Source organism: Struthio camelus, chromosome 6 (assembly GCF_040807025.1).
Source record: "Struthio camelus isolate bStrCam1 chromosome 6, bStrCam1.hap1, whole genome shotgun sequence".
Lineage (NCBI taxonomy): Eukaryota > Metazoa > Chordata > Aves > Struthioniformes > Struthionidae > Struthio > Struthio camelus.
Window position 1 is genome coordinate 18,597,658 of NC_090947.1, and position 26,875 is coordinate 18,624,532.

Sequence of the window (26,875 nt, forward strand, 5' to 3'; positions counted from 1 at the left end):
ACAAAGCAAAACAAAAAAACCCACCCCAATCTGGTCCTTGCCCTGCCACCTTCTCCCCAGTTTACTGTGGGAAACTCTTGACAAGCCGTAAGTGCGCTTTTGCTTTTCCTGCTTTCAGAAGAGCCACAGTATCAAATTTTACCCAAGACACTGTAGCTGAACTGTCTCTTTGTAATGGAAAAAGCCTGAAAACTCAGAAGTTGTGAAAATAGCTTTTCTGTCTTATGCTTAGATTGTGTAAATCAATATGGAATAGCTCGAGATGATCTCTACAGTGGTTCTCAGGTGTTTTTGCAAGAATGATCGTTCTTGCTTCTTTTTGTTTCTCATTGACAGTCCTCTTTAGTCAAAGTTGTAACTGAAAACCCTACAGGAATCAACTGCATACGATTTACCATGTTTTGCAGACTCCAGTACAGGAATAACTGGCTTGTGTTGATATCTGTTTTATATGCATTAGTTAGATGTTTTCATATGAACTTTAAATATTGCTGAGCCTAAACTTATAGACACATTGTCAGTAATTAATTCTATTTATTTCATTTTTACTTTATATGTAGTTAATTTTATTGTACATCCTCAATGGTTATTTTGAAAATACTGTTCATGCTATGTAAGTAGATGTGTAGTCAGTTCTATAATAATTATTGTTCTTTATTCTATTTTCTTTGGTACAGTTTTGATGTTTTTTATTTATAGTTATTTCTATTATGTTATACTGCAATCAGATATAGTATTGAACTATTAAGGACATACACTTTTTAAGAGAGCCTCATGGGACAAAAAATGTAATAGCTACATTTTATAGATAAATTTAAGTGTGTTTAGGTGATTTGCCAAACACGTTAAGAAGAATGTGTGACCAAGGGAGCATAACCCGTTTTTCTTCATGTCCAAATCTTGTACTTTAATTATACAGCCAACCCTTAACCACCCCCCCCCCGTTTTTGCAAGTACTTCAGATATTTGTTACAGAAATTAAGCCCTTAAATATTGTTTTTAAATGTTGGGCATCTGTTGTAGGAAAATAGTCCAGTAAATGTTTTGTGTTGTTGAAGTGCTGGTCTCTGTATTTTAATACTGTATTTCTTTTACCAAACTGTTCTATGTTTCAGTCGTACTGCTTTTCTCTTTGTGTATGTTTTGATTTTTGCTGTAAACATGAGATAATCTGTTTGTTTAAGACCTAGTTTAATTAAAATTTGGTTTTCTATTTATAGTTGAACTATATTTGAGTGTATTAGTCTCTCACCCTTTGATTCAGCTCAGTGAGTGGTATATTTAGAAAGATTTTTTTTTTTAATTAAATAAGAGATTTGACTATCCTGAATAGCCAAGGAAGAAAAAGTAGGATAGTCTCATTACTTGAAATCAACAATAGGATAAATAGGTGCATAAAACTTGTTAGAAATTCATGCATCAGGCAGGCTTATTTTTCATGCTATATTTGGAAAAAAGTGGACATGTGCAGAAACTGTGAGTACAATTAGCGTCAAGCAGATAAATCCAGCTCTAATCCTGTTTACGCTCTACATCAGACAGATGTGCTGAGATTGATTTAGACAAGCCCTTGGCTTGTAGTAATTTTTTTTTAAGTGCCATATATTCTGTTTTTGGTAGATCTTTGTTAAATGTTAAGTGCTGTTAGTTTTACTCAATCCTAACGCCTGTAACCTACTTTATGCAGGTTCCTGCTCTGCTCTCATGATGACAGGGCAGCCTGGCAGAAGAGATTATCTTTATTCCTTGTAATTAAATTGACTTTTTTTCAGAAGATACAACAATGGGAAGTGGGTACTGAATTAAATAAATAGCATGATATCTAATAGATGTATACTTAAATCTCTTGCAAGAACAGATGGTACCCAATATCTTTCTAAGTAATGTGAGAGGACAGTTAATGTCCTGAAACAGCTAGCAATAACCAATATGATACTAATGAACCAATAGGTTTTTTGAAGTTTAAAAAAGTGTCTAGTCCAATCTATACTTTAGTTTAAAGTAAACTTGGTTATTCTGTATTGGAAATACTTTACAGATATAGGCAATGACTTAGTTTCTTCATGTCAGTTTTTATACAATTAACGTTAACGGTGGTCGGTCTTAGTGAAAATGAAAGATAAAAATGCGTAAGAGATCTGTAGGTTGGGTTCAGCTTTAGTTAGAATTGGCTGTCCTGATCTACTAGCTAGTTCAATGTTTCCTGTCCAGTTTAAAACTTGAGGATAAGGCTTTTGTACGATTCAGTATTCCTATAGTTTATATGCTTTCTCATAGCTATATCTGAAAATACGTGCTCCAGTAGAACAATGAGAATTGATCACTGTTTTTGAAAGTATAATACTTTCTAATAAGTGTATTTTAATTTGCAAAAATATTGATGTGCATGTGAGCAATGCAAGAATTTAACAAATACAGAGTAAGAGGTAGGTTTACAAGCAAGTAAAATCATAGCATTAAAGAAAAAACAAGAGAAGCCTGAGCTGACTTAGGGTTAAATGTCACTTCATGGAAGCTAGTTGGGGGTGTTGAGGTACAGAATATTTTAGGTCTTTCATTTTACTTGATTTGCAGAACAACATGGCTAGTGTTTGTAATCTGTTTGTGGTTCTCGTGCGTAACAGTAGCACAATAGAATTTGTGATGTACACAGCAAAGCTAATAGATTAATGCAAAACATTGCTTATTTTAAAATATATTTAAAAAGCAAACCCAGTTAACATGGGTATTAGGTGAATAAATGGGGAATAAATGCTGCAGACTTTACTGCTTTTATAGAACAGTCTTTGTTATATTTCAGTTGTGTTTTTGCGTTTACCCAAGTTCTTAAAATGTTCAGTTTGCATGCTGGTATTTTTCATGTTCTGTATGTGTGGTTATTTCTGGAAAAGATAAGCAGACCCTCTTAAAAATGCTTTTTTAAAAATTAAAACAGGTCATAAAGATATTAAACTACATATGTAGTCCTAGATAAGTGATAAAGGATATCTCTCAGCTTTTCATTTAAGGTATATAAAGACTACTCCTAAATATTTCTAGAATAGAAATAGGAAAAAAAGTTTGGGGGGAAAAATCAAGATCTCAGATTTGGTAAATGTCAGTATTAAGATTGTCTGTACAATGTCTGTTCACCCTTTGAACCTTGCAAAATGATAGTTTAAATGTAATTATTCTATCTTTTTTTTCCCCTTGGTCTGCTGATTTCATTCAATATAGCTCATTGAAAATACTTTTATACTGCTAATTACAGTATTTTAAGCTTAATTTTGGGGTCTTTTTCTTTTGTGGGTTGCCCCCTGTTTATTTGCTGTGCACTTTTGAAAACCTGCTCTAAGGACAATTTCGCATGTGTTCTGGTTCTGGCATCTCTGTATAGCTCAGTGCTCCACAAATATTTACTTGTCACAGTATTTCCATTAGGTATGGATTGTTTTTTGCCCAATTTTATACCTTAGTAGCGGAGAAATGGAAAAATTAATATGGCAAAATGTAACACATTTGGAAAAACACGTGGGAAATGCAGTCATGTCATGCTTCTACCTGCAGTAGGTTATTGGGGGTGAAATAGGAAAAGGACCAAAATGGGTCAGTCAAGGGTTGCTGGAGAGGCAACACGGACTGGGCTGTAGCTCCCTGAGCGCTGCTGAGCTGCGCTCCCCCAGGAGCTCCTGGTCCAAGCATGATCACCGCCTAGTCCTGGCTCGGGAGAGGAGGCTGAGAACTGCTGCTGTCAAACTGTTACGAGAATCGATGCAGGCTGCTTTTCCTGCTCAGATGAGAGAGATCTTTCTGAAGCCTGAAACTTAACGTGCTGTACTGGAAAAGGCGATGTATTTTGCAGCCTTACTCATGCGGTGCTGTCTGTCTTCTCCAGGAAGAACTAAAATCTTTTGCAGCTTCTCCCTGGAACTTCAATGCTGCCCGTAGTAAATATTCATCAGGCAGAATCTGTTATGGCTTTTGCTGTTGAGAAAGCGGTTGGCTGAGCCGTTGTTAGATTTGGAAAAGGTTTCTGCCTTTTTCTTGCCTTGGGCTGCAGAGACCTTTCTTTGTTGGTCTAGCTTGTTGTATCTGCTGTAATTACATAGAAAAGAGAGGAACTTTTCTCTTGGTGTCCAGGAGAACATGTGGTACCTCCAGGAATAATGACTTCTGTCTTTTGCTGTGGCTTTCTGATTGCGTTTGCGTTAGAGGAATCAAGTGTCTTGCAGCCTGAGGGAGCAGAAAAGGAGAAGCCGGTACTGCAATAGTTCAATCAGTACATCTCCAAGAGGCAGGCAGGACCAGTGTCATTAAAGTGATAGCATTAGCAGCCACAGGGTCTCTGTGTGCGTATGAGAGCCCCGAGATTTTAAAACAAAACAAAAACTCCCTCAAAACAAAAAGCCACCTATAACCTTCATTTAATATTCCAGCCTGACACAACTCTCTTGCCCTCCCCTGGGTTGAGGGTCTTCAGCTGTCACAAGAACTTGAGGCTGTTTTTTGCTTAATTTTTTTCTATAATAAAGTCATTATTTGTAAATGAAAGATAAGATCGGTGACACTTTTTTTTAATCCCTGATAAGCTATTTTGTAATATCCAGACTTATTGCAGTAGATGAAGTTATGCTAATTAACAAAATAAATTTGGCATATAGTCAGCAAGGGTCATAGCACGTTTTCTGATCTCTGCAAGCTATGATTTAGGAAAACACTGAATAACTTGATTTTTTTTTTTTTTTTAAATGCAAAGTGGTTCACTCCTCTCAGTACATATGAGAGTACATTTCTTAGTTATTTGAGTATCAAAAAAGGGGGTAAATAGCTTATATGAAATCATGTTGTTTGTGTAGCTGGATTGTGTACCTAAATAATAGAAAATTGATAAAATACAAGACTAGTGATTGATGCTAGTGATGTTCAATAAACCGCAACCTAGATAGGAGTAGGTGCAGTGAGTGAAGCAACAGATGAAGCCATTAAAATAACAGTTTTTTCTACAATGTTACTCCTAATCATGTTGATAACTTTTTTTTCTCTCCCCACAGGTGATTCTGTTACAAGCTTACAGGTTAAAGAGGAAATTATTGAAATGAAAGATGTTTTTTCAGTAAAACTGAAACGTCGTCGTTTTGTAGGCCAGAAAAAAGGTGGCACTTTGTTGGGTATCACAATTTTTAAATGCTTGAATAAAGAAGAAAATAAACTGACGGACTGTGCTATCCATTTACATAACTTTAGTGAAGATCATTGCCATTCATGGTTTAGATGTCTGAAGGAAATTTTGAATGGTAAGTATTCAGTTGGGATTGATTTAATTATTATGGTTTCAGACTTGTTTCTGTTGGCTATTCCAAGAGTTGAATGAAGCTTAAAAACACTTTGCCTGCAAAATAAAGCACAAATATGGTACTAAAGATGTAAATGATATTACTGGGAAGTGTTCTTTACTACTAAAGTCCTGCATGGTAAACTAAAATTTAGGAAAGTGACAACAGTAAATTGACTAATGCATTTGTAAAAATTAAACAAATTAATGCTATGTTTTGGAATTGCTCCAGCACTGCAAAAAAAAAAAAATGTAGCTTACTGTAAGAGTCTTCTGAGAAATCTATTTCTTAAAGAAATAAAATATATTGGTCTCTTCACTCAGAATTATAGCACAACTAAAGATACTGCAGTTTGTCCCTAAAGAGCCCCAAAGACTTTCTGGAGCTCCCACTGGAAAGCCACACCGAATTCTTTAAGAGGCTAATGGGAGAGGCTTTCCTCTTCATAAATTCACAGGTGGAAGTGCTCTTTTACTCTCTAGGACTCTTACGATCTCTCTTACCTAAGCAAGTAGACAGCTGTGTCAGTCACCTAAAGTGGACTCTGCACAGAAGGTAATTAATTAAAGAGGGGAAAAGCAAATAACAGTCACAATCAGTGGGGGAGAAAAAAAGAACAGGAACTGTCATTTTAGGTTTGTAAACTTGTTCTGCACTTCTGTTATGTCAGCCCTTTCAGAATTCCCTACTGAGGGAAGGAATGAGGGTGGGCAGTGCGTGCTTGCCCTTCTAAGGGTGAGGACGTGGGAAAAGCAGAAGAGTACAAGAGACTCAAAATGCTCTTGGTAAAAATAATCGGATTACAAGATACTAAAATGTGGAGTCTCTGTGGAAAATATGTTTTGAGGGACCGTGGTTACTGCAAAGTTACTTTTGGTCAGTAGTTCCATAGGCGGTCAGGAGATCAGTAAGAACTTTATTCTCGTTATTATCACTATGTTAAGTGCTTTTCCTGTCGAGAAGTTCTAGCAGCAAGCTTGCATACGCAGAACCATGTTGCCGTTGGGAGGCCGGGGCTGTCCTTCCCGGGAAGGATTTGTCCTGAGGATTCTTTAAGGTGCTACTGGAAACGTGTTATTAGTGGGAAGGAGCCTTGGGGGTGAGGTAAAGGAGTTACTACTTCTGTTAAATAATAGTCGTTACTGACTTGATACCTCGTTAGAACAACTGTAACATAATTGAATTTTTATTAAGTACTGTTGTAGCTTCAGTGTTTATCAGTTCAAGACTTTGGCTGTAATCTCAAACTTTTCTGTAGGTGTTAAAAGCGGGTTATTAGATATATGTAGTGAGTGTTTGCTGAAACACATTGACGTAAGGAAATTAGAGATGTGGCAAATCATCCAAGCGTATACACCCATTAGATTTATCATGGTGCACGCTAACAGTGAAAAGAAGGCAACAATGTTTTTTGTGTGTACTTTTTATACTTTGTGTGTGATATCTGTGGAGGACAAAGCTTGCGTATTTCTGTTCAAAAAAAGTGCTTAAGCTATCTCTGCTAATTAATTTTTCTTCCTTTTTGGAGTCATAGGAAAAATAAGTATAACTTGATATCAAGTATATTGATACTAGCTAGTGAGAGGGGCAATACATTATCTTTAAAAAAATCTTTCTGTGTTTGTGTAGGTTAATAATAGTTTCAGGGTGCTGTATTAACCACAGTAGTTCCCCCCTCATAGAAGTTGTATCAAATTTTAAGAAAGTTTCCTGTTTAAAAACAAAGAAACAAAATCAAAAGAATTCCTCTTCACTGCAACTTGATACCACCAGTTTTGGAAAGACACCGAATATGGTGCATTAGTGATTTTAAAACAAAAAGCAAAACAGTCTGATATATCTCCAAAATGTCTCTGTTGCAGATCATGATAAATGAGTTTGTTTACTGCAGAAGAAAAACAATCCCTTTTGCCATAGACTGTTAAAACTCCAGCTGAATTGTTAATATAACCAAGATTACAGAATACAAATCTTGCACATCTGTAATGTAAAGCAACAACACTTTCGGTAGTGATTTATACTGTACTTCCATTTAAGTTACTTTGCCAAAAGCAGATATTAGAGGAAGTAAAATGTTAATGGTGGATGCTTATATTTGTTTGCTTACAGTTTACTTCGGATTTTCCAAGTAAAAATGTGTATTCAAAAAAAGCCTTCCCTCACCGCTTTTGAAAGGCTTTACGTCTAAATATCTAAATCTGTGGAAGTGCCAAGATTCTTGCAGATCGCCAGCTACCCATGAAGGCAAGGACATTTGCATGAGGAGCAAATGTCTGTTTTGTTCCCAGATTACCCTCCATCCATCAGGAGCAGTGATACCATATGTTCACGGAAAAAAGCTGCAGTATCTCCTGCTCAGGTTGCCTTGACTTCAAGGTGCAGTCTGTCTTTCCTTGCTTTCTAATTGAAATCCACTTGAACCCGAAAAAAGCGTTCGGTGCAACGTGGCTGTTTCTAGTTCTGCCTTCAGTTTTATCTTTCTCCAGAAGTCAAACCTTGTGCGGATTTTTCTTGATCTCTGAAGAGTACCTTTTTATTCTCCTCCTTTCCTTTTTACTTCAGGAGTCATCAGGACTCAGAACATAACCCCCCCCCCTCCCCATGACCCTCCCTACCGTATAATTTAGTAAAATACATTTTTAAAAGTTCTGTAATTACAATAGAAAGTAGTTTTGTACACTGTTAAATACCTGTTCAGGCTTCAAAAATGTAAACTGCCATTCTATCAGCAAATCTTCAGCAGCATTTCCACAGTCAGTATGGTAGAGACACATCAGCAATTCAAACATCCATAGTATAGTAACAATATAATTCACAAAAAGTATTCTTCTGACTTAAAAATGATTCAAACCTTGTCAGGAAGGTCCCAGTAGGATGCAAGAGTGGACTAGAAGTTGAAAATGCAAATGAGTTCTGTTGATTCTTCAGTAATTAAAGTCATAGTAGGTACCTGGATGTATCTCTGCTTGAAACAATGATGAATTCTTATAGTTTTTTCTCACACCTTGTTTTCAGAATAGCGCTGGTCACATCTTCATGGATGAACTCAGAAATTGGCTCCATTTCAGTTTACTTATGCTCTGCAATAGAAAGTTAAAATTTGATCTTTCTAAAATACTCAAATTTTAAGTGTACCTTTTTTTTTTTTTGTATTGCATCTGATAAGTAGGTGAGTTTTCTGATTAACTTCTGCATTTTAGCTGAAGGTTCTTAAACTCCGAGGATGGAAAAAATAAAAAGCAGGTGACTTCCCAAAGTAGTGTGTATGCATGTTTGGCTATGGCTATTGATAAACATGGACTTTTATTTGCCATAATAGCTAAGTATTACTAAAAGGTGCGTCTCCAGCAATGGAAAATAAATATAGTATCTATCTGTTTGTCTTGCTCTCTTTGACTAGATTTTAGTTTTTTATGCTTATACCTTAATGAACAATAGCAAGTTCATCAGGGATATATGATCTAGAGTTGCGTTTGGAGATTTGTTCCAGTGAGGACTTCAGCTGTCTCTTGAAGTACTGTATACACAATTTCCCTCTTACTATGTTTTCCGTGTCTGACAGGAATGTTTCTTCTATGCCTTTTGCTGTTCATCCTTACCCCTTTTATAAGGGGTCTCCTTTATTGCCTTGAATTTGTGTTCAGAGAACTTCAGTTTAAAGTCTACTCTTATGGAGTATGTCGTCATATAAGTGGGCACCTAGCTATGGCTGGTTAGAATTATCTTACAGTGGCAGTTCTCACACTTTTTTATGGTAGTGTGACACATGTGCTGCTATCCTCCTAGTTTTAAATCAAATCTTATTTTATGCATAATTTTGCTTTTGTTCAACTGTATGCCTGCAAGGTGTTAAGAACTCGCTCAATGATGCGGTGTTCAGAAGAATTACAATCCTTTGTATGGTGCATGTTAAACTGATTTAAAATAACCATTGCCACCTTAAAACGTGTGCCTATGGAGCCGAGGTTCTGGACTGGTGGCTTGAAAGCCCTAAACGGCAGCTTAAACAGTTTCTAGTATGCTGTTGAGCTCATCAGACCTATGGTGTGCCTGGCTCCATGATTTCCATGTGTATGTTACCTCTTATGTATTGCACTTATGGGTGTGTGCAGTAATGAACGTAAGTGAGATTCAGTGTTTGATTTGGAATCCTCTATGCGTGCAAGTGCCCGGGGCTGCTTATAGGGTTAGCGCAGATTTGGAAATAAGAGAAAACAGATAATCAGCAGTGCTTTCCTATTTTCTTATTTGAAAAAAATTAGCTGTAGTAGGGCTTATACTTGTAACATTTGATTTCAAAGTATTTTACTTTAAAAACTGTGTGTATAAATTAACAAGGACAATAAATGCAGTTGAGAATAAATGATAAAGTAGCTGAAAATTCATTATGGGCATTTTATGTGCTCTTCTGTAGTACCTTGTCTCATAGTGGGATTTGATATGAATGTCTCAAACTTCACGCGTGATGTTTTAATTAAAGCCATTAATGTTAAACATTAACTTTTGTTAGTTAATATTAACAGTGATGTCTCCATAGTTACACTAACAAATCTGTTTCATGTTATTAGCTTTCCTGAGGTATAATATTCTTATTGTTATATAAAATATTTAGAAACGTATGTAATAATGACATGATTCCAGACTGTTAACTTTTGTAACATAAACCCATTTCCATAGAACTAAGAGCTGAAAACAGCACAGATGTATGTCTGAGCATAGCGTCTCTGCTGCCCTATGAGCCTTTGTTTTCAGAACACCCTGATCGACCCACCACCCTTCATGGTTCACTGATTCACTTGATAGATCAAGTTTAAGCTAGTGCATATTAGCACATTTGTTAGTACTAGAGGAACAGTTGGCCTTCCTGCTTTAGACTGCTGGCTCATTTCGAGCGGAGCAGCTACAGAAAACAATGACAGAACGCGAGATATGAGAACACCAAACGGCTGACAGACTGAAATCAGTTACAGGCTGTAGTAAAGAAGATTGCTTCATTCATATAGATAGGTTACTTTAAAAAAAAAAAATAGATAAAACATTATTAGTTTAAAAAACTTTAAAGATATTTCAGTATGATTGTGCAAAAAATTCATCTTTGTTCTTGTAGATTCTTTCATTAAATCTAGTTGTCTGGTGTGCTGTAACACATCCAGGGCACACTGGGAATGGTAAATAATTTTTTTTGTCATCATTCATGTCTGGCACAAACAAAACTACATCAGTAGTGCACCATATTTCTGCTCTCTAATATATTAAGTGAATGCCTTGTTTGTGATATCTGTTTCTATAAATAATGATTCCTTCTTTAAAAAGAACTTGAAATGCAATGTTTACAGAAATAGTCAAGTCATAAAGAGACTATTGTAATGCTTTTAGCCTGTGAATTTATTTGGTTCTTGAAAAATCTCACTAGGATTTATGTATTCCAATTTATTTTTTAATAATAATATATATTATATATGTTTAATATATATAATCAATTACTATTTTTGAATTTTCTTGGACAAATGCCTGGTAAAACAGAAAAATCCAATTAAATTTCCTCAAAAATCTAGGATTTCTTTCTCCTAATTGAAGAGTGTGTATTTCTTTGCCTGCTTGTGTTCTTTTAAAACTTGGGCCTCAAAAATAATTTTAAATTGTGTGTGTTAAATTTTAAATGAGGTATTGGTGTTTACTTTTTTCTCTTCAACGTCCAGCTAATGGTCGTTTTGTAGTAACGGAAAACTAATTGTAACTTGCGCAATCTAGGTAACATAGATCGTTTAGTAGTTTCACAGTATTGCCTACTTTTGTCAACTCTCTACTCCCCTATTCTTTCTGCTTTATGTATTGTAAGATATATGTATGTATATTTATGTTTAAAAGTATGTTTTACTTACAAATCTCAGACTTTCTAATCAGTTTTTATGATTTTATCGCTCATGGTGTTGGAGGGAGTTGAGCGTTTAGGGCCAGTTGAGCACAAGTTCTTGTAGAGAAGATGAGAAACGTCAGCGCACACTTATGAATGTAGCTAAATCACTCATATATTAAATCAGGAGCCCTTATCGTTGTAGTTTTGCATTCAATTTGTCCTAGCAGTTTAGGCAAACTATCAATTCACAGGAATGATTTTTTTTTCTCAATATAAATGTAAAATTACATCTTCTGAAAGACTGCAGTGTTACCTTGGCAGATTTCCAGGATGTGTTTTGAATTTATAGCCTTAATGATGATGATTTGTATATTTTTAAGTCTTTGGGACCTCTTAGATTCTAGGTAGTCTTCCTTATTTGTGTTGTAGCTGCTATGATTAGGAAGCACATTACATTACATTCTTGCGGTACTTATGTTTCTGTTTCTATAGAATCCTGTAATAATTCAGGTTGAAAAGCGTCTCTGGAGATGATCTTCTCCAGCCTCCTGCTCAGAGCAGGTGAGCTTCAAAACATGAGATCAGATTGCTAATGCCTTGTCCAGATAAGTTTTGAAAATATCTAAGGATGGACATTCCACGGCTTTTCTGGGTAATGTGATCCATGACTTAACCACCCTTGTTGTGAATAATTTTTTTTTTCTTAGATCAAATTGGAATTTTCCTTGCTGCAATTTGTCTGTTATCTTTTTATCCTTTTGTTGTGTGCTTGCAAGAAGTCTGGCTTGGTCTTCTGTAACACCCATGTTAGATACTTAAGGACAGCAATTAGATCCGCTCTTGAAGGCTATACAAGGAGAGGCTGAGGTAGCTGGGTTTGTAAGTTGTTTGGTCCAGCCTCCTAACCGTTCTTGAAGTGCTCCATTGGACTTACTCCACTTTATCAGTCTTGTGATAGAGGACTGCAAAGCAGATACAGAATTTGAGATTTGGGCTCAAAAAATGCTGAATACGAGGGCATAATCGCTTCCCTCAGTCTGCTGGCTATGCTCTTGTTAATGCAGCCATCAGGGTGTCAATAGCACGCTGCTTACTCTTGTCCATCGGGACCTTCAGGATGCTCTCTGAAGAGCTACTACACAGCTGATCAGTCACCAGCTGTGCTGTTGGGGTTAGTCTCACCCAGTTGCTGGACTTTGCTTTTGTCTTGGTTTGATTTCATGAGGCTTTTGTCAAACCTCAGCTAACTGAAGTCTTTGTGAATGGCAGCTTTGCCCTCCAGCACATCCAGTGCCCTCTCTCAGTTCCCTGTCGTCTGGGGCCTTGGTGGTGGTGGTGCGTTCTGCCCATTGTCTGGGTCTTTGAAGAATGTTTTGCTGCTTGTTTCAAAGCTGGCTAGCATCAGTGGCTAGTGTTTGTTATACTTTACACTGCATAGAATCACTAAAGATGGTAAAGTATTCTGGAATTGTAGCAAATCCGTGCACATTAGTTACCAGAGGATAACTTACTATTTTCTGACTCATGAAAAATGGCTAATTTTTGAATAGAATTACTAGGTAAGCATTCTTCTTGCCTGGCATGTATCACACTTTTCTTTAAGATGAGTACCAAGAGCTTAGATCTCCTTCCTAGGAGAGAGGAGGAGAAGGAGGGAAAAAAAAAAAGGCATGTCAAGATTGTTTGGAATGCCTCTTGGTTACTGATGCCGGTTCATGATTGCGCTCTTTGTTTTTTGTCTAGTACTTCTTTGTTCTCTTGGTGTACAATAAATTTAAGGATCGTGTCCAGGATATGAAGTGTTATCTATAAAACACTTATAAACAGTTGTTCAAAAATCAAACTTTTTCCTCTTAAGTTTTTTCGAAGTTATTAGTGGAAAGTACAGAAGGTGGTACATCAGAGAGCTCCTCAGCATAACATTATTAAAGAAAAATATTTTTACCTTGCTCCTAAACTGTCTCTGTTTCCTACTTCTGGTAATTGGGGGTGGGGGGGGGGGAGGGGAGCACAGCTCATATTACTAGTGAGCTTGAGAACTTGAGCTTTATCATTTTATCTTTTTTTAATCATTTTCAAAGATGAAGTGGGCCAGTGACTTCAAACTGAAAACCAGTGACTAACATCAACAAGCTTTTAATGTTGAAATTGTTTGACAAATTCTTTAGACTGGCATAAATGGGAATATGTTTCTCCTTAAATGCATTTTTCATGTGCGTATGTGGCTCTAGTTCCTGGAGATATACATTATTATGTAGGTACTAAGGACTATTACTAAAAACACTCAGAATTTATTAGGATTAATTTGCTGTACAGTGACATGGCACTGTGTATAAAATACTGCTGTCAAAATGATTAGAAATCTAGGTTTTATATGTGCTTTTAGGTTATAGTAATGCCTGCAATAATATTTTGCTATAATTTCCCAAAGGAATTGTTACTTTTCAAGTGTTGAGGTAGAGTGAGAAACAGCTTCATAAAGTCCCAGGCAACGCTTCGAAGGTGATGTGACTGTAAAAGTAATATGTTACATGAGACGGGAAACTGTGTTTATACTCTTAGTTCCTTTTGGAGCTGTGGGCTGCTACTAATTTTTTTTTGAACGTTGAAAGCATCATACTCAACAGATACAGTTTTTGTTTGACTAAAACCTATAGTATAATCTGATACTAAAAGCAGAACTAGAATTTATAAATGAATTAACGGAATACAAAATTAAAAAAATAAAAATCATGTTTTTAAATAACTATTGAAGAAACAGTAGCATTGCGTGCCAGCTCTTGCCTTTTATAGGTCAAAGTCTATCTCACTGAATCAGGAAAATTGCAGGAATTCTAAGAAAGAGCACTTGAAAAGTATTGTTATTACTATTTTGTATGAATTATTACTATTTAACCAAAAAGTGTCTTCCAAATAGTAAAATTACTTTCACAGACGAAATGTCATTGGATCAATGTGCAAGACTTAGTACTGCTTTTATGGCAATATTTCTTAATGTTGCTTGTTCAGAATTCACATTACTTGCAAGAATTAAATATAAATAATTAAAAAAATTAATAACTCTAGACTTTTGAATTACACTGCTAAGTTTCTTATTTCTTAGTATTTCTTCTGACCTCTTTTAAGATGAGGAAATTTCCTTTGCATTGCATAATTTGTAATTCCAGAAAAAGACAAGTATTGGATTTGTAGAATCAGTTCTATTGGGTATTACTGGCATTTACCTGCTGGAAAATATTTTACATTTAATTCCAGGAAGGATATATTTTGGTTTTTTCGTCACTCTGTCCGTGTAAGTAATCAGAACTTCGGGCACCATACTGTAACTTCAAGACAAATAGCACATTTCCAGTAAGAGGTTGAGACTTTTTTTAGACTACAATTTATATCTTCCTTAAGTACTTATAACGCTTCTAATATTAAAAATTCAGTTAAACTGTAGAAATGGCTCGGTTGTATATGTTCTTAAGTGTTTTATGTGTTGTCTTTTTAGGTTTTCAAAACAGACCAAAATCCTTAAAAGTGTTTGTTAATCCAAGCAGCCACAAAAGAGAAGCCACTCATGTTTATTATGAGCAAGTTGCACCTCTTTTTAAGCTTGCAGACATTAAAACGGATGTCACGGGTAAGTTGCTTCAAAAAGCATAGTTTAATCCTTCTTGAAACTAGTACTTAAGCATGCAAGACAACTTGAATTTACTGCTAATCCTTATTGGCTTTGTCTGCAAGTAGTGTATTTGTAACTGTGGTTAATACAATGCAGCGTATTTTTGTTTCAGTAAAAAAAGGTTTTAGTAATTCCATTATTCATTGAGTAACTTCCTTCTGTGTATATCAATATAAGTAATATAACATCTTTTGCGCTTTTGAAGGAAGCATTGTATAAAAAGAGGAGGGACATCTAATTTCCAACAGTCTTGTGTATGTTTGCTTATGAGTTGTTCCGGAGTTCTGACAAATGACTGAGTTTGTCTTCTCAGAAGGCTACTTTTATTTTAGGACAGCTTCCTCTGGACTTCTCTCCAAGCATCCTACAGGCCAGCTAATTCAACGTAATAAGTGTTGATTTGTTTTTCAGCAACAATTTGGGGGTTTTGTTTTTTATTTAATCATTTTCCTCAGAACACTCGCAATTTGACTACATGTTTTTCCAAAGTCATGTAAGCCTAAAATACATATCATTTTAATGTATTGAAAATCAATTAGGAATAGTGGAATATTTATTGCCTCTATACAAATAATAGTTACGGGTTCCAGACAGTATCTAGCTCCTATTGTGGTGTTTCTTTGCAAACGTTAAGGTTTTTCAAAAGTGTTATATGTTTGCTTAGGTCCTTGGGCCCTTAAGCGTTGGGCTTGAGGGCACTGGGCAACTGTAAAGGACTTTGTTATTCCTCTGCTTTTGGAAAGATTTCAGCAACTTAGTTAGCTTTCTAGTTTCTTCTTTACCACATCCATCTCTTATTCTGAGCGTTTTTTTAAACTCAAGGAAACTTCTGCTGGCAGAGTACCTAGATCGTTTTTCCTATGGCTCTGAAGAAAAGGAGAAGGGAAAACAACAAGTCCTTTGTCTCTTCTGCTCCTCTTTTCTCTAGAGCAGTATCCTAGAATACAGGAGGAAAAGAGCTTAGTATATGCTATTGCAGGCCCTGGCAGGAAAAGGCAAACCTTAATCCTGTTTAGTCTAGACAATGTATTTACAAATAATCAGATAATACAAAGACTTCCACTTAAGAACAACATAGGGCCAAGTCTGATAACTTTAAAGTATTTTTGCCAATAGAATGAAATACAGACCCCTGTTCTAGGCACTTTTATCTATACACTGTACATAGGAGAGCTCCACAGCCCTGACCTAGATTGCCTCGTATGCTGCACCTAGAAGTAGCCAAGGGTGGGCCTTTAGCACTCCCTTGTCTCTTTAGTGGGACAAGTGTGGAAGTAAGGCTGTGTAATCCTGTGCACAACTGGGATTTGTTGCTTGGCTCCTTCTGAAAGTCTGACTTGCTTTCCTTATAAGTTAGTGACTGACACCTGGTACTAATTTAACACAAAATGATAGAACTTTGAAAAATTACCTTGCTCTCTTACACGAGATTAGTAACTGCAGTGAACAAGTAGTGTTAACTATGGACAAAAGACGACTTGCTTCTTTGAAAACAATGCCAAGGGAAGAAAAGAGGAGTTATGGCTAGGTCCTTTCTTCATGTATTCAGGGCCTTTCTTAGTATTTAGGGCTCTGTCCACAGAAGTGGGTAAAGGGCTGGAGTTCAGTCTTTTAACTCCTGGAAGATTTGGGTCTGCATGTCCCACTTAGCATGGTCTCTTGGACTGTAGAACACTTTCATGTTTGTGAACATTTTCTTTTCTCTGGACCCAATAATCTGAATTCCAGGTTGGAAAGTGGATAGAGGCAGGAAAAAGCCTTTAGCCATAGCTTCCTGGCTGTGGCACTTTTCGGAGAGATAAGTGAATGTGGTGGAAGAGGGAGTTCAGCTCGTATCACTGACTCTGCTGGCAACAGAAATAGCCAGTAGGCTACTGTGTAAAGGAGACAGTTCTCTTTATTCTTACTTGGGCAGACCCTTTAGTTGCATGATGCAACTGCATTTTTCATCAACCGTGTTCTCTAAGTGTATTACTTCTCCTCTGAGAATATCTGTTGTTCTGACAGCATGACTGGGGCTTATCTGAAGAATACGTTATTTCTGGATTCTGGCTGCGTTTCAGGTATAGCCTAGAAGCCCAGCTGATTAAGCCCTGTCATGACAAGGGTAGCTCTCATGAGGCGCAGTGGCACAAGCCAGTGTCTGGAGAACACTATGGTATAGGTTTAATGCGCTAGTGAGGTTATCCTCTGATCAGCAATGATTCCAGATAGCGGGTTTGAATTTAAGGCCCAAATTTCTGCCGAAGTTCTGATTCTGCGGAATACTGCTGTTACTCTGAGGTTATGTATTTCATATCCGTGTGAAGTATAAACTCTTTGGTACAAGATGTTTTAACTAAAAAGACTTTCTTATATCTGTTGTAAGTCGTTTGAAAAATCATCAGTTTTGGCTTAGACAAAGTATAAGTCAGATGGGCAATCCTATAGTTGTCCCCTAAACTTATGAAATCGTGACTTGTTAACAGGCCAAAAATTGTTCTGAGCAAATCTGATTTAGGAATGAAAATATAGTAAGCCACAAGTGTTTGTATATGAAATTTAATTTGCTAATTTTAGTATCTGAACGTGTATATTAAAATTATTTAGCCCATTGATTTTACATGAAATTTTGGAAGATTAAAGATTGACACGTAAGTACAAGCATGACAAGGAATTCAGTCTCTCTTAGAATTATAGTGGTGATTTCTTAATTGCAGATTTTTGGGAGTTTGTGGGGGTTTTTTTTTTTGTTTGTTTGTTTTTTGTTGACAGAGAAGAGACCAGGGAATGTCGGCAGCTTTGTAGAAGTTTTAAATGTTGACTGGACCTATATTTCACCTGCAAACACAGATGATGGTGTAAGCAGATTAATAATAATGCTGCCTTCTTAGGGATTGCATGTAGCCTTGTCTGGTCACAGTTTTAGCGGTGCAAAACTGAGTAAGAGAAGACTGACTCAGGATATGTCATAGTTTAAAATTAGCTATTCTATTTGAAGTAACTTTTAAAAAAAAACATTACCCATCTTCTGTTTCCCTACTACTAGTTAATGGGTTTTTAATATTTTTACTGTGGACATAATCTTGTTTTTAAACTTTTTTAAAGGCAGCATTATCATCAACATGTATAACGTTACCCTTTTGGCTGTGTAATGTCAGCTGGAATCTTAAAGCTGAAATAACAAGCCAAATCTTTAGTAATAGTTTTATAGATTGATACATATAATTTAATATAAATGACGAATATAGTTTTAAAAACATTTTTTGTAAACGAATAAAAACAGCTTAAAGCTTATATTTCTTTTTGATTTTGAAAAGAAACTTCTGATTTTAGCCAGGTAAATGTTTAAAGGCTTCGGATATTGCCAAAATAACCTTATTTTAATAATACCACTATGCTTATTAGCTGCCTAACACTCCTCCTACAGGCAAAATGAGAAAACTACACTAGTTTTAAGTGCTCGTGGAGAAGTACGTAATTATGAACTACGTAATAAAAAAAAGTTCACTGTTACCCCCTTCTAATAAAACTAAGTAGTGACTCATTTCAAGTAAATTGAATGTTTTTTTCCTCCCTTAATTGTTTTGGATTCTGTTTGTGAAGTTGGGGTGTCACTATGACAAACTTTCAGAACAGATTACCGGTATGTACATATGCAGTGCTGCACAAAGGTGTATTAGCTTTAGAAATTGAAGGCTTTCACTATACAGTCTTTATGCTAAAGACTCTTTCTACTTTTAGACTTTACTTGTATGCATCCTTAAAACTGCAACCTCATTGTACACAAAAATCATAATGCAAATCTGAATCTCTGAAGCAACTTCAAGCACATACACAATGCAAGGCTTAAAGGTTACTTAAAAAAAAATTCTTTGACACTGGAGTGCTGAAATACAGAACTCTCTTCATCCAGTCTTGTATTTTAGTAGCTGACTGATATTACTATTTAATATTTTTAGTTCCTACATGATAAAGCTTGCCAGAGCTTATTTTTCATTTCAACTTTTGTTGAAATAAGATGTTTTTACAAGTTTGGTGTAGTGATGTTCCCTCTTACACAAGAGTATACAGCAGTCAGAAGGCATATAAGTTAACGAATGAGTTTTGAAGTAGTATTTGCCTTCCCTAATCATCTTACTTTTTAATATTGGTATTTTTGTGCTGAATTATTTTGCACACTCCAAATGTATAGACTTTTAATTTTAGTAGTGATATTAAACACAGGTTTTAAGTTACATGGAAAAAATACAAATCCCTGAAGCACTCAATGCAATAGAAAATGGGAATTAACAAAATTAAATCTGTGAAGTAATTACAGGACTTCAGTTAAGAGACTAAGCAACTTTTCCAAATTGGTATTTTTACAGTCTTTTAAGAGTTTGGCAGTTTTGGACACTGCAACTGGGATATAGCTTTTAGGGGAAGAATAGTGAACTTTTCTGAAAATCAAGTTCAACTTGCTTTAAATTTGGGATGCCTAAAAGTACAGACAAATACTGATAATTGGAGCCAGTGTTTTAGAAATATATGACAATCTTGCTAAGTCTCAACATGAACTCAAGAAAAATAAATAAGGTAACCTCAACTGGCTCTTAGCTGTCAAAAGAAGCTGTCTCACTTCTCTTCCCCATTTTGAGTCTTCTGCTCCCGTTTATGCACAGCAATAAGCTGGAAGTCTAAGCAAAAGCAATAGCTGTCTTCCTCCCCTACTTTTAAGACAGAGTCTCAAAAGAAAACAGAATCATTCAGAACTTGGGCCAACAACATCAGTTTAAACTTGCTATACATACATATTTTTTCCTGCAAGCGTTAACACCAGTTAATCTGTTGTTCTCATTAGTGGTTTCAATCCTGTTGGCATTAGTCAGTGACCAGAGCGCCAGTAGCCATCCATATCGTATGGAACTGTCCCATGTTTGGAAGAGTTGAACTAATTATATGTTGTTTTTCCCTACCTTTATGTAGGGACTAAACTTTTAGTTCTATGTTGGCTGCATGAGATACGGGGTTATAACATTTTGGATTACATGACTCTCTGTTCAGATAAAGAAGGGAAGTGACAGTGTATCTTCAGGTTGTTACTGAGACTTCATATGCGTGTTATAACTTAGAATTCAGTTACAAAAGGTCTATGAAAAGAAGAAAGCTTTTCAATTACAGTTGGCATTAGAAATGGCTGGAAAAAAGCCTTAGGAAATATTTTTCTGCTATAATTTGCCTCTGAGCATGTTTTCTTTTACAAAATAAAATATTTACTGTACCATTTTAATTGTTTCTTTCTAAATGATCATAATGACACTTAGTTATGAGTACAATGTAATTTGGTTACCGACTGTATGTTTTCATGGGAGGATTTTCTTTTATAGTAACATAACGGTAAGATGTTTCAACCTTCCTGAATTTACACGGTACAAATACGCAATATAAAGTTTTATCAGTCACTTTTTTCACATGCTACAATTAACTGCTAAGGGTTAGTTTCCCATCTCTAAAAGCAAAGCAGAATACTGTGATACCTTAAATACTGTCCTGTCATTCAGAAGAGGTCTTGCATGAAAGCAATTCTGTAAATAATTCCTGAAAGCTATTTTACTGATAGGTATTTCTTTAGCAAAATGATAATTATCTAACTTTGGTATCAAACTAACTCTAATTTTTACTTAAGAGTTTCCAGAATACCAAATGCTACTAGAACTTTGTTAATGCAGTTTGGGAGATTTTAAAGTTATCTGCTGATGCACAGTTATATACTGTGGAAAAGCGTAGCTAGATGTATCACTTTTGTTTCATATATATATATATATTTTTTTTTACAGAAAATCATTGATATTGGAGAATGTTCTATAGATAACACTTACACACACACACGCACGCACAAAATGAATGTGTTAAGTGTTTTCCATTCTTGTAAGCAACATTTGAATAGTAGGTAGAAATACTACATTGTAACAGGTACAGAGACAGAATGATTGTTTTAGACACCAAGGCTAATAATTTTAACAGTATTTAGAAACACTAGAGAAAAGGCTTGAAATATGCTAGCACCAGGGACAGACAAGCATGAAAGATTAATGTAATTTTGCATATAATGATGCACATTCTTACACAAAAAATCCATCTGCAAGTGTCATGTCAGTCAGCAAAAATCTTTGATGGGTGGATGCAGCTGGGCTGTCTCTTCTGGCAAAGCTGGCCTAGAAAATGCTAAATGTAGTTATGATGCTTTGTGCCATCTGTAGTATGCCAGTTTATCCTGCCTTCACTGGCATTTACAGTACTACATGGGGTATCAACAAACACGGAGACGTCGATGTAGAGTGACAGATTCGTTTCCTCCAGAGGCTATGAACTCTGGTGTATACTTGTGCCACCTTCCTCTGTGTGTTATGTTCTGTTGTCACTGGTATTTGGCTTGATTTCATACTTCTGTGTTTAACTCCTCATATTTTTTGATTTAGCAATTTGCATATCCTAACACAAAGGCAATTAAATTTGACTGATACTGAAATATTTCAGTCTTAACTGAGGATGGGCATACGTTTTCCTAAAGTTTACCGACTATAAAAATGCTTAAACTTCTATTTTGATACAACACACACGTTCTTTAATTCTCTAAATTTAAATGCACCAAGTAGCCATGTTTCGTGTCAGCTAAGTATTAATATCATGTCTTTTTTTTAATGTGGGAGGAAAATATGCATGCCTTCCTTTCAACCCATTTAATGATCAAAAGAAAATTATGAACTGAATTAATGCATATTCCTTGTTTTAGAAGGACAAAAATAAAAGCTCTTAAGTTACCTATTCTTCTGATACTTAAATAATGTTATTTTCCACAGTAACTGAATATGAAGGACATGCTCTTTCAGTGCTTAAAAAATGTGAACTCCGGGCATTTGATGGGTAAGTTGGTTACTGGTAATGAATGGTAATGAATCACATAGCATCAGCTTTTGTTTGTATTCTGCCCTGAACTATGCCAGTAGATGTTTCATGAGTTACTGTTTCAGGTATATATTAAGACTGGGAAAAGTAGTTCCCATTAGACATTGTGGTGGTGTTTTTTTATTTTTTTTGTTTTTAATAGTTATTATTTACTGACAAATAGGTATGTATATCTGATTCTTGAAAAACAGTTAATAAACATACAGCTTTCTTCAACATATTTCATGAAAACTTTGGCCTCCATATGTGCAAGAATGACAGAAGTGCACTCTCCTTAAAAGCTATTTGCATAGATGGATTGAAGCAGAGTGTTTTATCTAAAAGTAACTTGAATATCTTCTTAAAAAAAAAAATTAAAAAAAAAAGACCAAAAGGAACATTCAAACTTACTGGAAATCAAGAATGGAATTGCATGCTCAGTCATTTTAAAAAATGCAGCTATATGGATCAATCCTGCAATCTTTGAAGAGTGTGAGTGTGGTGGTTTTTTGTGTGTGTAGGTGTGGGTTGTTGCATTACATTAATGGGAGCAGATTCAATAATAAGTAAGAATAGTTTTGTGTACCGTGGAAGCCTTAACAGCAGTTGCTACAACTGTTATTTAAATGTTTGTTTTCCTTATTTTTTTAAGTGCAGTAGGCCACATGATAAGGTTTAAATAGTGTTTTAAAAAACCTAACCTAGTTCTAGAAGTTCTAGAACTGTCTTTCTTACAAAGTGAGGTGAGCAAGTACATTTGAAAATGTAAATATGTATTCCACATTCTGAGAATAATTTATTTTAAGACAGGCCTTTTGGAGCAATGTTTGGGGAACTGGTTTTTCCTGGGAAGCAGATATAAAGACAGAGAGGAAAAAGCCTGTACTGTATTTTCTTGCATGAGTCCCTTCTCCTCTGAGTCATGTTTTGTTTGTTTAGTCTTCTACCATTGGGTAAAATCCTTGGAGTAGTTCTCCTGCAGGACTTACCTCTAGTAGCCAGAACTAAAGGCAAAGAGGAACAGAAGAAGCTGGAAGAAAATAACCCCAAGTCAAAGTTATGCTAGGATTTCTGAGGTGAAAAAATTCCTGCCCTTTCTAAGTTAGCTGATTTAAAAACAGGTCAGGGGTTAGGGAGAGCTTTGAGAAGAGAGCTATTTTTGGTCTTCTCCTATTAGTGGCTTTTTTTTTTTAATGTGGCAATTAACTATGTTTTATTATCACAAGTTAAAAGCAAAAATGCAATTCTCAAAGTGTTCTAAAAAGGAGTTTTATATTTTCCAAAAAAGCTTGGCTTTCATCTATGTACTTGTTTGAAAAGAATCATTTTCTGTACTGTTTTATGTATTAAATATTTAACTTGGGATTTTTTTTTTCTTTATATAAGATCATTGGGAAGATGAGATGCAAGGGTAATTCTTTACATTGTACCTAGAGATGTCCTGAATTGCTATATCCAGGTTAAATCTACAGTGTCTGATAGGATTAGGTCAGTGTTCATATTATGATAAAGGGCTGACGCTTTGGAAAAGAAAGCTAAAAATATCACTAATTGTCTCTTCTGTGGTATCTTTTAGAGTTGCTTTTAAGAATAGGAGGAGAATATCTGCAATCGGGACTTTTTTTTTTCTCCCCCCATTATCTACACAGGGAAGGTGCTTCTGAAGAAGTACTTTGACTCTCTTGTCAGTTTGAGCTGCAAGTATTAAAATTCACCTCTAATTTTGTGCATCTTCAGTGCCAATTACAAATACTTAGAGAAGCCCTCAGATTTTTTTCCTTTTGGTGAGGGGTAGGAAGTCTATCCACAAATCTTCCACCAAGGTTCACCTGAAAATTCAACTCTCAGCCTGAATCATTTCATACACAGTTTGTGATGGTTATTTACATTTGAAATCATGGTTCTGATAGAAATCTGAGTTTCTCTCCAGAGTGAGCTCTCGATATCTCTATTAATCCCAGAAATACAGGATTCCCAATCTTGTGACAGTTCCTAGGAAGACCTCTCATATGACTGTCGAAGAACCTTATAGGCCCAAAAACCCTCAGTCATTCCCAAGTAAAATTTTAATTAAATATTTTTTTTTAAATTAGAAAATATATGGCATCTGATTTGAATTGAAAAAAAAATTCCACAAAAATGATTTGTTGTAGTGATGAAAATTCATGCTTTTAGCTGATTCAGGCAACTACCCGATGTAATGTTTTTTTTCACTATTTCTATTAATCTTCTGCAGACTTGATTCTTCTTGGCTCTCGGCCAGAGTGCTGCTTGTGACCTGGCGAACTTAAGTTCTTTCCTATTTTCCCCTGGCTCCAGTGTATCTTTGTTCAAATCAGCTACTGTCTATCATGTAGTTTCCTGTTTATAAAATGGAAGAATAGCACTTCTGTACCTCCTGTTAAACACATAAGGTACTATATGCTATGGTAAAAGGTGAGATGACTTATTTGTGCTACTTCTGCGTGGCACCGTACAGATGGACCTGACCTGCTCTGCCAAAGCTCCAGGTGACTGGAGGTGGGTTGGTCAGGTTTAAAGGCCACGCGTGCAGGTACTACTCTGCTGTTCGAACTGAGCTCCTGCTTTTGAAGTGTTGTCCATTTCAGATTGCCTGAAAAACTATTTCAATTAAGTATATAAAAGGCAAGGCACAACTGGTTTTTATTGTTTACGATAGGTGAGCTGTACAGCAAAAAACATTTGCCAATCCTGAATTTCACTCTGAAAGAGTTGTGATTCTTTGCATGTTAAACAGAAGTCGATTGGAAGGTTACTACTTGCAGTAGTAAAATTGTAAGTTTATATTTATATCTCAGTGCTCTGTGTAAGTAATACTGTTAAGTTTTAATTTTTGAAGTTATTGTAGATATTGTCAGTGCTATTGCTGACTGGTTTCTATTTGATGTCTCCAGTTTCTCCAGCTCCCACTAGGTTTTGCAAGATCATAGGGCACTGTAGTGCCTCACCTTGGTGGAGAATAGGGAGAGTGCATTGGCGATGCTGCTATTCCAGCTGCGTTTGCTGGTTTGCACTGTGACAGAAATATGCAATCTGCACGCATGGATTTTCTCTATAGTCAGGAGCCTGAAGTATTATGGATTTCTCTAAAGGAGTATATCAAGTTAGACAGACTCTAGTGCCCAGTTGATTAAAAAACTTGTTATCTGATGGTTAGTCAGATGCTTGTTTCCCTAAGGAACTGTCTTAAAGGTCTTACTCAAATGTGTCTGCTCAAGGCTTTCAGCTGTTTGTGTGTAACAGGTTCAGGCTGATTAGCTTTGGAATCCCCAGTCCCTGGCCGCATCTCTAATTCTGCCCAAAAAGGCAAGATTAATGTTAAATTAATAAAAACTAGTGAGCATCGTTTTTTGTTGTAGTTATTCCTCTGACTCTGGATCTGTTTTCAACAACAACAAACACAACCCCCCAAAATCGGAATAAAATATATCCATTTTCAAAAACATTAATTCTCTCTAGGTGGACAGTTTACCAGCTTACAAAGACTTCTGGGTTTGCTGCAGTGCCACAGACTTTTAAACTTCGGTATCAAACTATAACTAAACCAAAAATGAGACAAACAACAGGAGACTACTGTTAACAAGCAGGAAAAGAATGTGCTCCGAACTTTTGTTTTGTCTTACCTTTTTGATGTTTTTTGTGTTTAGCTAGAAAGAAGAGACAATACTGCTAAAAATTTAGAAATGAAGTAGTAATTGGGAAGAAATAATAGGAACTGAAGAAAAATATCACAGAAGCTGAGGTGATCCAATGTAATAACACGATGAATATTTTCTTAAAAAGAGCTTACCAGTTTTATCTGGCTGAATTATTGGACACAGTTTCACAACCACATTCAGATTTATGAGATTTTTAAGTAAACATCTTCTGAAGTAAACCTGACCTATTTAGAAAAACCATTAACTTTCATACATAGTGATTGGGAGAATCACTTAATAGTTACTTAAAGCAAATAAATAACAACAGGAAAAAAAGACACTGGCTGTTACAGAGCTTTTACAGATAAATGCATTCCTCTGTAGAGCTGTAGCAGGTGGGAGTTTAATTACATGCTCCAGAAGCAATGATTAAGTACCTTCCTGCACAAGATTGCTGGTACTAGGCTTTTATACCTTGCTAAATCCCTCCACTGCCTGCATGGCGTGTGGGATTAGCTGTCTTCAAAGTGTTTTTAGTTTTGTCGTAATATTTGCCTTGTTATTAGAACGGCAGTTAAACAGTGGAAAGCCTGTATGGGTCAGTATCGTAAGATTTAAAGAACTTTCACACTGAAGCACTTGAGCACATGCTTAACTCTACTCTAATTAGTTCTTTGGCTGCAGTGTTCAGTGCTCTTACGTATGTTTTACATAACGTGTGATACAGGTAAGTTTTTAAATATACTTACTTCTACTCAGTAGAAGGCAGAAATAAGGATGCTTATGTTTTGTTAGTTAAGGTTCACTGATGTGAAAGTGAAGCCCTAACTTATTTTTAAAGAACAGAATGGTTTTTAGCTATCTGAAATATTGTTATGTAGATGGTATGTGACAGCTGTCTTTCATTTGTTTGGACAGCTGTGAAACAACTTACCTTGCACTGCTTAGCATCCTTGTTTTGTAATAGGGTGGTTTGTGTTGGTGGAGATGGATCTGTCAGTGAAGTTGCTCATGGTCTACTACTTAAAGCCCAGCTAGATGCTGGAAAAGGCACAGACTACGTACTCACGCCTGTCAGAGCACCGCTTCCTCTTGGAGTAATACCAGCAGGTGAGGCAAAAAGGTACCATTGCATTTTGTTAATCATCTGTTTTAAATCCCTCTGGCATATTTTGTAGTTTGGCTACTAAGGCTACTGGAGCTTCAGTTATGTAAGGGAGCTATTGAGTAAATCACCTAAATTTAGTGATTTAGAATGATTACGGATGACTTGACTTTAAATCATTAGAATTTATGATTTAATGGCACAGATGAGTTCCTTACATAAAGGAAGAAACTCTGGAAGAAGAAAACTAGAATTCTCTTTAGTTGATCTATGTAGAGAGCAGCAAGTTTTGCCCTTATTTGCTGGCGTAAATCATACCAAATGTAAATTTCATATTTTGTAGAATTTCCTTCATGTAAGTCCTTGTTC

The 26,875-nt window shown here is 35.8% G+C and overlaps 1 protein-coding gene across 1 annotated transcript in view; it reads left to right on the forward strand.

Moving 5' to 3' along the window:
* The window catches only part of CERKL (ceramide kinase like), a 64,007-nt gene that overhangs the window by 22,001 nt on the left and 15,131 nt on the right, over positions 1-26,875 (forward strand). Inside the window, exons 2-5 of the mRNA XM_068949559.1 lie at positions 5,031-5,273; positions 14,663-14,794; positions 21,658-21,721; positions 26,369-26,511. Coding sequence (XP_068805660.1) covers positions 5,031-5,273; positions 14,663-14,794; positions 21,658-21,721; positions 26,369-26,511 — 582 coding nt within the window. The remainder of the gene's footprint in view (positions 1-5,030; positions 5,274-14,662; positions 14,795-21,657; positions 21,722-26,368; positions 26,512-26,875) is intronic.